Consider the following 13963-nt stretch of genomic DNA (forward strand, 5'->3'; position numbering starts at 1 on the left):
ACTGTTCTTCTGGCCACTCCAGGCTGGTCTGCTCGTCCTTTCAAGTGGGAATTTCCCATCTCTGAAGATCTGGATGTGGTTCAGGCTTTCCCTTATAGTCTTATGTATTGCAGAGGCTCTGCAGGAAGCCTTCTTCACTGGGCATGTTGTAGCCCCATTTTAGGTATTCCAATTAGTTATAGGCAGAAGATGGACTTACAAGCTTTCTATGGTGATGTTTCTGACTAGTCCTTTCTCTCCCCCTCCAGTGTCTATTTTATAATATAATGCAAGGGAAACCAAGATTCAAAAGACAGCCAAGCATCTTAACATTATTCCCCCCTTTTCCCCATTCCAATGTCTTGGATGTTCTCTTGGTACCCAGCTGTTCAGGGCAGGGAAAGCCTCTGGTTGTGGGGTGGCTGTGTTTTCACACAGGTAGCAAAATGATCAGCAGCCTTGGGCTGCAAGACTCCTGTCACAGACGGCAGCTTTTCTGCAGTGGTGCCATCAGGCCCCATAGACCCAAGAAGGAAGAGCCATTTGCAGGTGAGCCTGCTAGCCCCAACTTTGAGCTAGGAGCAGTGAAGAGGCCCATGTTAGGCGTGCACCCACAAGGCCTGTGGACCCCTCTCCTGCCGTGTAGCCAGTGCTGCTCCTGGGTGACTGTGCAGACGTATTTGTCCTCTGAATCACATCCCCTTGGCCATGCCTGAAGAGCCATTTCTCCCTCGTTCTCATTACTCTCCAGCGAAGAATCAGGACTCTGCCGGTCCATCCACTCCTGCCAACTGCAGGTGGGCACTTGCCTCTGAGCAGCCAAGCACTTTAACTCATCCACCACCATGGCTGCCGATGCCGTCCTCACTGTCCCGTCATTTTAGATAGGCCAGCCACTGTCACACTCTAGAATTTAGGCTGAGGATCACAGAGCACCACACATCTGTGCATACTTATGGCCTTGAGTGCCATGCAGAGAGGAGCTGCAGCTTCGCCAGAACCCAGGGCACGAGTGCATGGCTGCCTGTGGTTAGCTCAGCATCCTCTGTGTGTTGCCAGTTGTGCACAAGGATGCTGGCTGTGGGCAAACTTGGAGCAGGAAGTGTGCTGCTTGGTACTTGAATCTTTTATTTTCCTTTTTAGTGGAAGAAACACTGGTTTGTCCTGGCCGATCAAAGCCTGAGGTACTACAGGGATTCAGTGGCTGAGGAGGTGAGTTTCATCGGTTACCCTCTGTTGTGAGGACAACTGAAGGGTCCAGACAGCTCCAGAGGCCTTGAGATTCCCAGCTCTCTCCCTGTTTGTCTGCAGATGAAGTACAGAAAGCTTTCCTCCAGTCATGAGGCATCTGTCTTCCCTGGTTGTACTTTGAGTGTCTTCCAACCTAAGAGGCTCATCTTCTGGCACTATATCTAACAGTGTTCTGCTACCCATAAGGTTTTCAGTGGCTAAACACTCAAAAGCGGTCTACCTCTCCTTCTTCCTAGTCTGTTTTTAGTCTGGAAGTTCTACTAAAACCTGCCTGTCACAGATGACCCTGCTGGTACTTAAAATACCAGTGGCATAGCTTCCAGCTCACAGCAACATGCAAGCCACCACAACACAACAAACTGACACATGAATGGTTAAGTGGGCATACATACTCTGAACCTCACAAACATTAAGCTCTTTATGAACTGTAATGGAAAGATGTGTTCATGGTAGACCATAGGTGTTGAATGGTGTGAGTGGCCTGCCACTGCCGATGTCTAAAATCAGGGAATAAAGAGATGCATGTGTAATTATTGACTTGTCTGTGCATAACACAGCAATTTTCAGAGCATCATCTGTGGACTTCTAGGGTCCTTGAGACTCTGCAAGGAGCCTGGGTTGATCGAAACAAATTTTAATGCCAAGGTGCTATTTAGTTTGCATTGTGATGACATTTGTACCAACAGTACAAAAGCAGTGGTGGGTAAAACTACTGTTGCCTTAGCAGGAACCAAGTCAGTGGCATGAAACTGTACTAGCATTCTTCAGTGCCATCTGACTATGGTTTTTAAATATCAGTTGCAATTGAGAATGCCCTTGATGTAGCCGTAAAAGGTTGTGATTTTATACGGTCTCAGCCCTTGAAAACCCATCGTCTCTGTGATGAAATGGGGAGTGAGCCAAAGTCACTAGTTTGGCTTGCAGGAAGCACTGCATGAGGACTACGCTGAAGACTGGAAGCTTTACTGTGTGGAGCCGTCAGCTTTACCAAGCTTTGGTCATTCTGATTGGGGTATTTGACAGACATTTTGTTAGAAGTGAACCAAGGGACTTAGCCTATTTCTTGAAGGAAAACATCTGATTATTTGTTCAAATGATACAGTTTGAGCTTTCGAGCAATAATTAGAATTATGGAAAACTTGTATGCATCAGCAACAGCTTGGAAGTCTCCCTTGTTGTAAAGACTTTTCTGACCTGATATTTGGACATTATGTAATGAAATGTCAGCATTTGGGAGATCTGCAGTAAAACTTGGTGAACTTATGTGTCCCCAGTAACTAACAGTGGTACAGAGTCATTCATATACAGGTTAAAGACAGGCAGACAAAGATTACAGGGTATAATGTAACCAAGTATGGAAAGTTCATGGATTTGACTTTGCTTGCCACATAGAAGTTAACCTTTAAGTAACTACTACTTGTCAAAGAAGACTAGCCACAATTATCTGAAAAGACCATGAAAATACCCTTCCTTTTTCTGGCCACCTGTCTATGTGAGGGCCAGTTTTCTTCATGCACTTCAAGTAAGATAAGGTATTGAACAGACTGAAGGCAGAAGCAGATTTGAGGACCCAACTGCCTTCTTTGAGTAAGACATTTATAAACATGTTTTTTTAAAGAAGTGCCACTCTGCTTACTAATATTTTTTGTGAAGAATGATGATTAGTTTTCAAAAACTTAAATGGATTTAGTTTTATTATTAAATGAAAAACTAACTTTTACATTTTCCCATTAATTACTAACATGATAGCTGTCAGTACAGGTAGTCCATAAATATAACGGTTCCATTCTAGTGATTCCTTCTTACGTCATTTCTGACTTAAATAGATTACCTGTTGGTTTTTAAATTGCTTTTTATTATCGGTATCTCTATAAATCCTATTTTAGTCTTTGAAGGTTGGAAACAGTATATAAACTTACAGCTATATTTTAGCATTGTATATTACTTACAATAAGATTTACATCCCCCCTCAAAAAAAAAACCACACACAGACTACTGTAAGTATGGTTCTTCATAACTCAGATATGTTGTAAGTTGGGGACTACTGTAGATTAAAGCCTCATGAACAAAGATTATGGAATCCTCATTAATTCTTAAGAAGTTGAAGGGTTCCAACACTAGCATGTTTCAGAACTACTGTATGGACTGTCTCTGGTAGGACACATGGGGAATGGCCATCTAGATGCCTCAGTGGAGGGACTGTCCAGTGGAGTGGGGATGTGCCAGGCTACATCACCATGGAAATTGGCTCGCACCGGCACTCACTTCCGAGCCTTGCATTTCTCTCTACAGGCTGCTGACCTGGATGGGGAAATTGACTTGGCTACATGTTACAATGTCACTGAATATCCAGTCCAGAGAAACTATGGCTTTCAGATACATGTACGTACAGGGGATGGGGCTTGGAGACAGACAGACTTGGTGTGGAGTTGGGAGGACAGACACTCATTGGAGAGAGCAGGGATGTTTCTCCAGTGAGCCAGGTGTCCTACTTCCAGGAACAGCCCCGGGCACGCCACCTCCCTCCCTCCCTTCATCAGTCTTTGCCATTAGTGTTGACTCTTCTGTCCTGTTGCTTCCCTGTCCTGTGACCTCTCCACTCCTCACCCCAAGTCAGGATCAGAACCAAAAATTAGGCACAGCAGCTTTCTTCTTAGGATTATTTAAAGGCTTTTTGCTGATGAAGTTTTTTTTTGTTTGTTTTTCTTGCCTCTTTTTATTTAGTGTTAGAATTTGGGGCAATTAGAAGAATGTGAGATAAAGGGAATCAGAATGAAAATATTTATTAGTTATTTAAATCTCAGAATTGTTGTTAAGTGCTGTTGAGTTGGTTCCAACCCATGTCAACCCTGTATAGCGTTTCCAAGGAGCGGCTGATAAGCTTGAACCTCCAATCTTGTGGTTCAGACCGGCTTTGCAGTTCAGTACACTAATCCTTTACTCATTCACTCACTCACTCACTCACTCACTCACTCACTCACTCACTCACTCACTCGTCTTTGTTTTTCCCAAAATCTTGTGAGGAACTCCGTGACAGCAAGGCATCACACACACACACACACACACACACACACAGAAAGTCTGATTGGGCATGTAAAGCCTGCCCTGTGGACCTGTCATCAGTGCTGTGGGAGGGAGACTTCAGAGCCTTCTAACATGTGAGTGTAGTTGAACAAGACATCCCCTCAGGGCCAGGACTTGTCTTTCATCCGAGCCTGGTACCCTGGTGGGGTGCTTTTGTTTTAGGTGTCCCCAAACTCCATTATATCGCCATAGTCAGAGTCAATTGGGCATCATGGGACTTGCTCATAGTAACCAGACTTCAGAGGAAGCTGCCCAGCAGCTAATGAGAAACTCAGCTGCCAGACCCACAGGGCTGTTAGGCTCCTCCAGCATAGTCTCTGCCAAAAAACCATGGTTATAATCGGAGGTTGTGCTTTGACCTTGCCCCAGAAATAGAGGGGGACTGTTGTTACTGGTTAGTGGTCTCCAGCAGAGACTCCTGTTTGCCCCCTTGCCTCTGTGGGAGGAGTAGATGTGCTGTGTAATCTGGACTCTGGACTAGCCTGCCTACAGGCTCCTGACTGAGATCCCACCCTCAGTCTTGAGTAGCAGGCTTCCTTCAATGGCCAAATTGAAAACAAAAAGTAAATTGACACCAGGGCAGCTCCTAACCTGAATAGGCTACTAGTTGGTTGTTACGGGTCATTTTCTCACAATGAAGCCACAGTTGAAACATGCAGATTCCCATCAATTGCCTGAAAGCATGCCCTGTACTCGCCATCTATTCCTCACAGCGGATCCCTCCAAGCTCCACTCCCAGACAAGCCTCTCTTCCAGGTCTGACTAAAGGCTAGGATCTGAAGTGCTGAGGCCAGATAGGACAGAGACATGAGGCAGGGTGCCTTAGGAACTTGCATCCAGCAGGGAGTCCAGGTGGCTAGCAGGGAGGGAAGGCAGAGGTAGGAGCTGGTTAGGTCAGTGTAACGGTGAGAAAGAGGTAGGAAAGGTGGCTGTGAGAACCTGTGGAGGAGGAAGGCATCAGGCCATGGCCCTGACCAGGTGAGGTGCCTCACAGGAGAACAGACTTCTTCTTAGAGGAGGAGGGAGGAGCTGGAGTTGGGAAAGAGGACTCACTGGAGGTAAGAAGTGAGGGCATGGGAGAATCCGGCTAGAAACGTCCACTCCAGCAGGATAGAGCACAAGAAGCTACCCAAGTCTCTTCCCACCTTCATCTCACACAGGGAACCCAAGTTTGGAGAGAGGATGGCGGCTTCTGCAACATAGGGGTGGGGCATGCTGTGGGGGTGAGGGCACACCAGGTGGGTGAGCTCTAGTGCTTGGGCCTGTCCCAAACCATCTTCAGGACTCTGTCTTCCCACTAGCTGGTAAGCACTGGCTTGGTTCATGGATTCCTTTATAAGTAACCTAAGCAGTTGAAAGCACAAAACTGAAGCCCTCACATGTTATCCAAAGTTGTAAGTGCAAAGCAGCGAGGATGTTCCCTGCCTGCCCATCTGCCTCAGGTAGAGCCCTCAGCTGAGGGCTTCACTGCTAGTCCCTACTGTCTCTCTCCTTCTTTATCTCCTCCCCACTTACCACTAGCTGAGATGGCTTCCAAGCAGTGCTGAGTGAATCTATCTCCAAACAGATCTGTTCCCCAGCTGCACCCACCATACCCTGCCAGCCCCAGCTCACCCAGAGGCTGTTCATTCCGCCTCCTCAACTGCTCGTGAATCAGTCTCCTTCTGTGTCTCTGCTGTTACCACCTAATCCCCACCTCTAGACCAGTGCTGTAGCCACAGGATGACAAGCATGACCCAGCCTGGCCCTGTCTACTGTGCCGTCATTCACATACCAGAAACTGCTGTGCTACTGCATGGGGTCATGCCCTCACCTGTGCTCCCTGCCTAAAACATGTTTCCACCTCCATGTCCACCTGGCCACGAGGCTCAGCCCCACCCACGGGGCTCTGTTGTGAGGAGACTTCACTCACCACTGAGCTATCCCTGTCATGTCCCCTCCCACTGTGAGCCCCAAAAAGGGAGGCCACAAGAAATGAGATGCTGGGTGGTTGTGAATGAGGGACATTGTGTGCATGCGGAGCTCAGCCAGGGCCTCTGCAGGACTACCAGGACTGGAGACTGCAGTCACTTTTTGAGGAGTCATTAGTCCTACCCATCTTTTGTGCAGACAAAGGAAGGTGAATTTGCTCTCTCCGCCATGACATCGGGGATCCGGCGAAACTGGATCCAGACCATCATGAAGCATGTCCACCCAACCACTGCTCCGGATGTGACAAGGTAAGCTGGTGTGAGGCCCAGGGCTGACACCTCCTCCCTCCTCTCAGGAGCACTGACTGCTCCAGCTCCTGAGCAGCAGTTTTTGCGGAACTCCTTTTTCTGAAATTTGAGATCTCTTTCCTCCTCATCCCACACCACTGGCCCTGCTCCACTTTAGCTTCCTGGTTTTCTGCTTCCAGTTAGTATTCCCTTTTTCAGGCCCACCAGTTCTGCCATGTTAAGAGCACTGGTCCCGGTCCCAGACAGTACTTGGAAGGAGCCTACCACCCTACCTGAAGCCTGGCTTGTTGGCCCTTCATTGGGCTCTCTATTGCAGTTGGCTGGGTTGAGGTAGCCCTGGGATGTGAATATGCATAGGGCTTCAGAGCCTTTCTTTTTGCCTCACTCGTATATGCATGATTTCTGTGCAACCAGGGAGGGCTTCTCTGTGAAACTCTGGGTGCTAAAGCCCAGATGGGAAAGCGGGGTTCCTCCCATAGTAACGTTCTTGGTTCCTGTATCTCACGATTGGCTGCATGCTGCCTCCACCTGCTTATTTTCCTTTTAAAAAGAGAGAGTAAACAATTCTGATGTGCTGGCTGGTGCTGTGAAGGCCAGGCCTCTGATTGCCCAGCTTTCGGAACCGCAGCATTTTTGTGTGTTTTGAGAACCTCTGACTTACATCATCAACTTCTAAGTGCATTTGTCACATTGAGTTTAAGCTGAGCAGTGGCAGTGAGGCCAAGTCTGGGTGTGTTCACTTGCTGGTCATCCTCTCTTTCGCCACTCTGGTCCATTTTCCAAACCTTGCCCTTCATACTGACCCCAGACCACATTGAACAATAGTTAGAAAAGAAACTCTGAATTCTGCTTTTTTTCTTTTTAAATTTTATCGTGGTAAAATGTGTGACAAAGCATTTGCTATTGGAACCATTTTTAGTGTAATCAGTGACATTCCTTACATGCACCATGTTGTACAACCACCACAGCTCTTCATTTCCAAAACCGTATCACCAGAGGAGTCCTGGTGTGGCTCTGTGGGCTAATGCACCACACTGCAAAGCCGTTTCAACTGCAAGGTCGGCGGTTCAAGCTCACCAGCTGTTCCTCGGAAACCCTATACAGGGTCACTATGGGTCGGAATCGACTTGATGGCACTAAACAACAACAAACATCACCAGAAGCTCAGTCCCCATTTTCCCTTTCCTTCTACAGCTCTGGCTTTCATACCTCCCCATAGCCATTGTACAATGGGACCTGCCGGGGCACCTAGGCCTTCTCACAAAGTCCTGAGCCATTCCTTCTGGTCTGTCTTGCAGGCCAGCAGATAGTGGTTTCTCAATACAAGATTTCATCATGCTGTTTCCCTGCTTGTGCTTCCCTCTACTCACCTGTGAGAAAAGCCCACACTTTGATCCCTGCTAGGAAAGTAGCTATTTTTCATTCAGTACAGGAATGCCCCAGAGGCAGTCCGCCTCACCAAAAGTCAGAGTGGTGGTTGTGGCCAGTGCAGCTCGCAAGGGCCACAGGGTCTGAGCAGGGCTGCCGGTGACGTCACAGAGTTACCTTTCCACTTAGGGTAGCAGGGTCATGTGACACTCCCATCACAGCATCAGTCAGTCCACCTGGATCTCCTAGACGGGAACTCTCTGGACTGTCTCTGGTGGCTCCTGTCCCTTCACCTTTCCAACTCAGAACCAGGTTTGAGTGCTCTCGTGGAAGTAACAACAGGGCTCCTGACAGCTTTTAACAGTGCATGCTAGCTAGTTGTTACCAAGAGCCAGTTAACAGGTGCTGTGTCTCCTTGATCCAGCAGCTCGTTGCCAGAGGAGAAGAGCAAAAGCAGCTCCCCTGAGACTCGCCATAGGCCAAATGAAAAGCAGGAAGGCGACCTAGGAGAGCCAGACCCTGAGCAGAGACGAAGCCGTGCTCGGGAGCGGAGACGTGAGGGGCGCTCCAAGACCTTTGATTGGGCCGAGTTCCGCCCCATCCAGCAATCCTTGGCCCAGGAACGAGCCAGTGCTACAGGGTCCTGTGATGCCCAGGAGTCTGGGTGCCTCGAGGCTGACCCAGGGGAGCAGGAGCTAGAGCGGGATCGCACCCGGCGCCGGGAGGAGCGCCGCCGACGTTTCGGGGTACTCGACACTGTGGATGGGCCAGGGGTAGATGACGCTGTCTTGCGAATGGAGGTTGACCGGAGCTCAGGACTACCTGTGACTTCAGACCTCAAGACACAGAGTGTCCATGTGGAGATTGAGCAGCGTTGGCATCAGGTGGAAACCACCCCGCTTCGAGAAGAAAAACAAGTGCCCATTGCCCCACTGCACCTGGCCTCCTCCGAGGATGGAAGCGACCGGCTCCCCACACATGAGCTGACTTCTCTGCTGGAAAAGGAGGTAACAGTGAGGGTGGGTTCATTTCTGGACAGTGGTGAGTTCACTGCATTCACGTAGTTTGAGGAGGATATGCAGACAGCTAGAGAGACAGTAACATGAGCAAGTCCTTACAAAGTGAGGAGAAGGCACTGCTGAATTCAGAGCTCAAGCTAGTGGCCTGGCACCCAGCCACAGAGCTGAAACAGAACAGTTACATCGTCAGATTCAGGTTTGGGCTACATACTCGAGGTAACGTGGGTGCAACTGGCCCAGAAGGAGGCATGGCCATGAGTGGACCTTGTCAGTGGAGATGGCCCCTGTGGGTGTGGTAGGCAGGTGGGTGATTCCCTGCCACCCCCGTGAAGAAGGGGTGGGTGTCACTGGCAGCTGCTCCTGGGGTAAGGCTCCTGTCAGGGTGAATCAGCAGCCCACACACCTGTGACATGCTAAGTTCTTACATAAAATTATCCAGCAATCAAATCCAACAGACTTGAACCCTGGATGAGTCTGAGTCTGTTTCACAGGGAGCTCTGTTCTCAAGGAGCTATGCATTTTCATTGCTGTAAAATTCTATGGCACAGTCAGCAACATACTCTACATAACTAGCTAACTAAGGTCAAAGATTGTCCCCTTTGCCTTATAACATGTTTAAGTGCTTCTGTTTCACCTTTTAGTTCATTGCATAATGTCTGGGGTCTTAAGAGCTTACAAGCAGCTATCCAAAGCATAAGAACTGATTTCTGTTTACCTAGAGCCCTGGTGTGGTGCTGTGGGTTAATGCGCCAGGCTGTAAAGCCATTTGAACTGCAAGGTCGGCAGTTGAACCTCACCAGCTGCTTGCTCCTTGGAAACCCTATACAGGGTCGCTATGGGTTGGAACTAATTCGATGGCACTTCACAACAGCAACAGAGTAACATAGGAAGTAGAGTCAGGAATAGGAGGAGAATATGGAATGGAAGGTGCTCTGGTAGCGTAGTGGTTACGAATCGGGCTGCTAACCTGAAGGTCAGCAGTTCGAAACTACTAGCGGTTCCGTGGGAGAAAGATGAGGTTTTTGGCTTCCGTAAAGATTTATAGCCTCAGAAACCCTGTACAGGGTGGGTCACTATGAGTCAGAACCACCTCCTTGGCACACAGATACCACCATCGTGGAATGTGTGGCTAATTATCTTCATGAACAACTCCCTCCTTTGCCATGAGACAGAACTAGATGGTGCCCAGCTAACATTCTGATGAATTATTCCCTAAAAGGATCCTGATCCAAACGGGAGGAGTACAGAGCAGAGTCTCAAATGATCATGGACTCCAGACTTTCTGGAACCATGAGGACTGAATGAACCCCTGAAATTACTGTAAACTTTTCAGTATTCCTGAAGTCTGAAAACCAAGCAGTAATCTAGCTACACTTTTTTTTTTAAGTCTGCCTTGAGCATTGTGCTCTTTTAAAAAACTGTGTGGGTTCAAAGTGACACTAGCAACTCAAAAGATTAGATAAAAACTTGAGTGGGGCGGTGAGTTTATGGTAATGGAGGAGGAACAACTCAGAAGGGGGGTGAGAATGATCGTGTTACAATCTGGAAGAATCAATGTCACTGAGCTGTGTATGTAGAAACGGTTGAATTTCTGGATGTTTTGTGGTGTATATTCTAAACAACAGAAATTTTTTTTTACCAATTTCACATACCTAACACTTCCCATCTTTTCCCCATTTTTAAAACGTGTGAAGGCCTACACTTATCACTCATGTCAGCGTTGCCATTTTTCCATGTTCTGCTCTGGTTAATAAAATAATACAGGCAGGACACAGTGAAACAACAGCTCAGACCTGCGTGGCTCTGCTGCTGCTGGGAAGGACTATTCCAGCCAGCCAGACACTAGGGCCACTCATGGTGCAGCAGTTAAGCACTTGCCTGCTAACCTAAAAGTTGGCATTTTGAATCCACCAGCCACTTCATGTAAGAAAGAGAGTTTCTGCTCCCCAAAGATGACCGCTTTGGAAACCCTGCAGGGGCAGTTCAATTCTGCCCTCCAGGCTTGCTAGGTGTCAGAATCGGACTCAACAGAAACGGGTTTGGTTTTTCCGTTTCCAGTCCTGCCAGGTCTTAAGTGTTCATGAGCCAAGGCCCTTTGACAACAACCTCACTGCCTCTCCCTTGTCCTGTCCACTGTGGAGTCTCCAGTTCCTGACTGCCTAGGTCCCGCCCCTCACCCTCAAGCCCCCAGGAAGGGGAGGATGGATGGAAGAAGGAATTCAAAGCCATCAACTACAGGAAGAGGGAGGGTGAGTGAGAGAAGTGAGGAAGCCCTTTACAAACAGAACTTGATGTGGGAGCTTTCTTCTGATGTCGGCCCACACTTCCCCACGGAGGTACAGAAAGAATCAGACCATATGTGGACCTCCACCCAAGAGGACTTTGTTTTAAGGATTTGTGTGTGTGTGTTGAAAATATACACAACAAAACAATCACCAGTTCAACTTTTTCATGTATAGTTGCATTTTACAACTTTTCCTGTGACCTTTCCTAAATCATTCCACCACCATTAACAGAAACTCAGTGTCCCTGAGCAAACGCTGCCCTCACCCAACCCAGGTACCTCTAGTCTTTGGTTTCTACGTCTTTATTTTATGTATGTGAGATCAAACCGTATTCCTGTTAGTGACTGACTTATTTTGTTAAGCATGTTTTCAGGGTTCATCCAAGCTGTGGCATGTATTAGGACTTAGTTTTCCTTTTTGGTTGAGTTGTATTCCATCGTGTGTGTGTCACATTTTGTTCATGCAATAAATCTTTTCTTAGTGAGAGTTACCACACTAGAGACATAAGCAGGTGTGGGAATTTTGCGGGTGCCTGGGGCTGCCTGGACTAGGAAATCAGTCCTTCCCCCAGGGTAACACACATGGCCACTGTGACCTGGGTTTGAATTCTTGAGGACTAAGTCAACTCCTTTTGCCCACGTGCTGCCCCAAAGCCCAGCGAAGGATGGGTTGCTGCTGTGCATATTTTGCTGTGCTGCAGCCTTAGTTATGATTATCTTTTTGTTATAAAGATGTGTATCTTTTTACCCACAGTTGGAACAGAGCCAGAAAGAAGCCTCCGAACTCCTAGAGCAGAATCGGCTTCTCCAGGACCAGCTGCGAATGGCACTGGGCCGGGAGCAGAGTGCACGGGAGGGCTACGTGCTGCAGGTAGGGCCTGGCCACCTCTTGGTACACGGAGGCTTCAGTGTGGGTGCTTGGTAGGATAGGAATGTGCAAAACTTGGCTGAGTAGCACCTCCCCACCCACCCACCCACCCACTTCTCTAGAGGGGCTCTGTGGTGGGGGGCTTCCTGTGTGTCCTCTTCTTCCCTCCTCACACTGGGGATTCTGTGTCTGCACTGAAGGGCTTTTTGGTGCTCTGGCTCTCAGAGTACAGATATGCGTCATTACCAGGTCTTGGATAAGACTGCTGAGTAGTTTTACGATGGCAGTGTTGCCTCATTTGTAGATAGAAGCCAGTACTTGACCCTATCAGGCTGAGAACCTTGCTGAAGGCCAGCTGCAGTATTGTCAGAGCTGGGATCAGAGCCTAACACCCTAGCCATTCTGAACTGGACCTCACCTTTACATTTCTGCCCAGTTGGACTAGACCAGCTTAGAGGGTGCTGGTGAGGGAGCAGCCTCATCATGGCCACACCAGGTACCTGGCCTATAGGACCCAGGACATGCTAAGTGTCCTCAGGTATCAGGAGCACCTGGGCACTGCCTCTGCGATGAGGCGAGTCCCCATGCTGGGTGAGGAGCTAGCTGGCCCATGGGCTCTCATGCAGGGTGTCAGGACCAGAAGCACAGCTAGGGCACACAGCTTTGAGAGTTTTGGGTACCCACAGGGGTTGAGACGAATGGATCATGACTGCTGTACTTGGCTGGGCCAGGCCTCAAACACATAACCCATACAGTGCAGCGAGTAGGCCCAGCCTTGTATAGCACTGAGAAGCTGTCTGGGGCTCCCTGGAACAGAAAGGACCTGGTGCAGTGGGGCTGGCCATGGCACCTCTCTGACTGCTCCAGGCATGCTGCATGCTGGAGATGTGCAAACAAAGCTCACACTGCCTGAGTTTTGCTGACAAGGGGACAGCTGTCAGTAAGAAATGAAGAGAACGATGCTAGGGAGGATATAGAATGGGATATGTATCAGAGAACTCAGGTTATCAGGAAAGACACAGATTTGATTCAGAATCCCAGGTTCTAGTACTAGCCCTACCACTCTGCAGCCAAGGTGAGTGCACTCTGTCTGTGCCCTCCCTCGTGGCCTATGTCAGCAGAGACCTGGTGGCCAGGACTTTTTCACTCTGAGAAAGAGACCCCACATCTGTGATGAGCCTTCAGGCCCACAGGTGCTGGCCCTGCCACCCTCTATACCAGAGGTATTCCTTTTGCCCCTCTCCATGCTTGCCTTTTTGTTGTATTTTCCCTTTACTTTCCAGTTTCTCTTTCTACCCCAGTTTTGATCCTGGCCCTGGGTCCTTATCCCTCCAGCCACTTCCAACCTATTGGTTGCCATGCCCAGTGCCCTTGAGCGAGTGGTGGGGATCTGGCAGCAGACCTTGCACAATACTAGCCTGAGGGCCTGAACCCACACTGAAGCCCTGCAGCCAGCCCCGCAGCCAGCCCTGGGAAGCTGGTCTTCATCCCTGCCTAGGAAATTCAACACCTGGTTGGGTGTAACTATCCTCTGAGCTTTGGGAATGCTTGGGATCAAAAGCCTGCTATGAGTGTGGCCTTCTTGTGGAAGGCCTAGGAGGACGCCTGTGTGCAGGGTGGGCACTGTGCTGACCTGTGCTGGTGGGTGGCGTTTGCATGGTTGGGATATTGAGCATGGAGTGGGACTGACTGTAACTGAGTGTCACATCTGTGGCTTCCCTGCCGGCAGACTACCGCCACATGGCAGGCCAGGTTTTTAGGCTGGGCTCTTCCTCTCATCCTTGTCCATGTTCCCCCACCCCCACCCCCAAATTATATTAGTTCTGTCCATTCTGCATGCCTTCCCTGCCGGCAGACTACCGCCACATGGCAGGCCAGGTTTTTAGGCTGG

General features: G+C 48.9%; 1 protein-coding gene across 1 annotated transcript in view; it reads left to right on the plus strand.

Annotated features, from left to right (window-relative positions):
* Positions 1-13963, plus strand: part of MPRIP (myosin phosphatase Rho interacting protein) — a 250666-nt gene that overhangs the window by 222499 nt on the left and 14204 nt on the right. The window contains exons 11-15 of the mRNA XM_006876142.1: positions 1123-1191; positions 3523-3612; positions 6424-6533; positions 8329-8908; positions 11959-12075. Of these exons, the coding sequence (XP_006876204.1) occupies positions 1123-1191; positions 3523-3612; positions 6424-6533; positions 8329-8908; positions 11959-12075 (966 nt within the window). The remainder of the gene's footprint in view (positions 1-1122; positions 1192-3522; positions 3613-6423; positions 6534-8328; positions 8909-11958; positions 12076-13963) is intronic.

This window comes from Chrysochloris asiatica, unplaced genomic scaffold, assembly GCF_000296735.1.
Source record: "Chrysochloris asiatica unplaced genomic scaffold, ChrAsi1.0 scaffold00356, whole genome shotgun sequence".
Lineage (NCBI taxonomy): Eukaryota > Metazoa > Chordata > Mammalia > Afrosoricida > Chrysochloridae > Chrysochloris > Chrysochloris asiatica.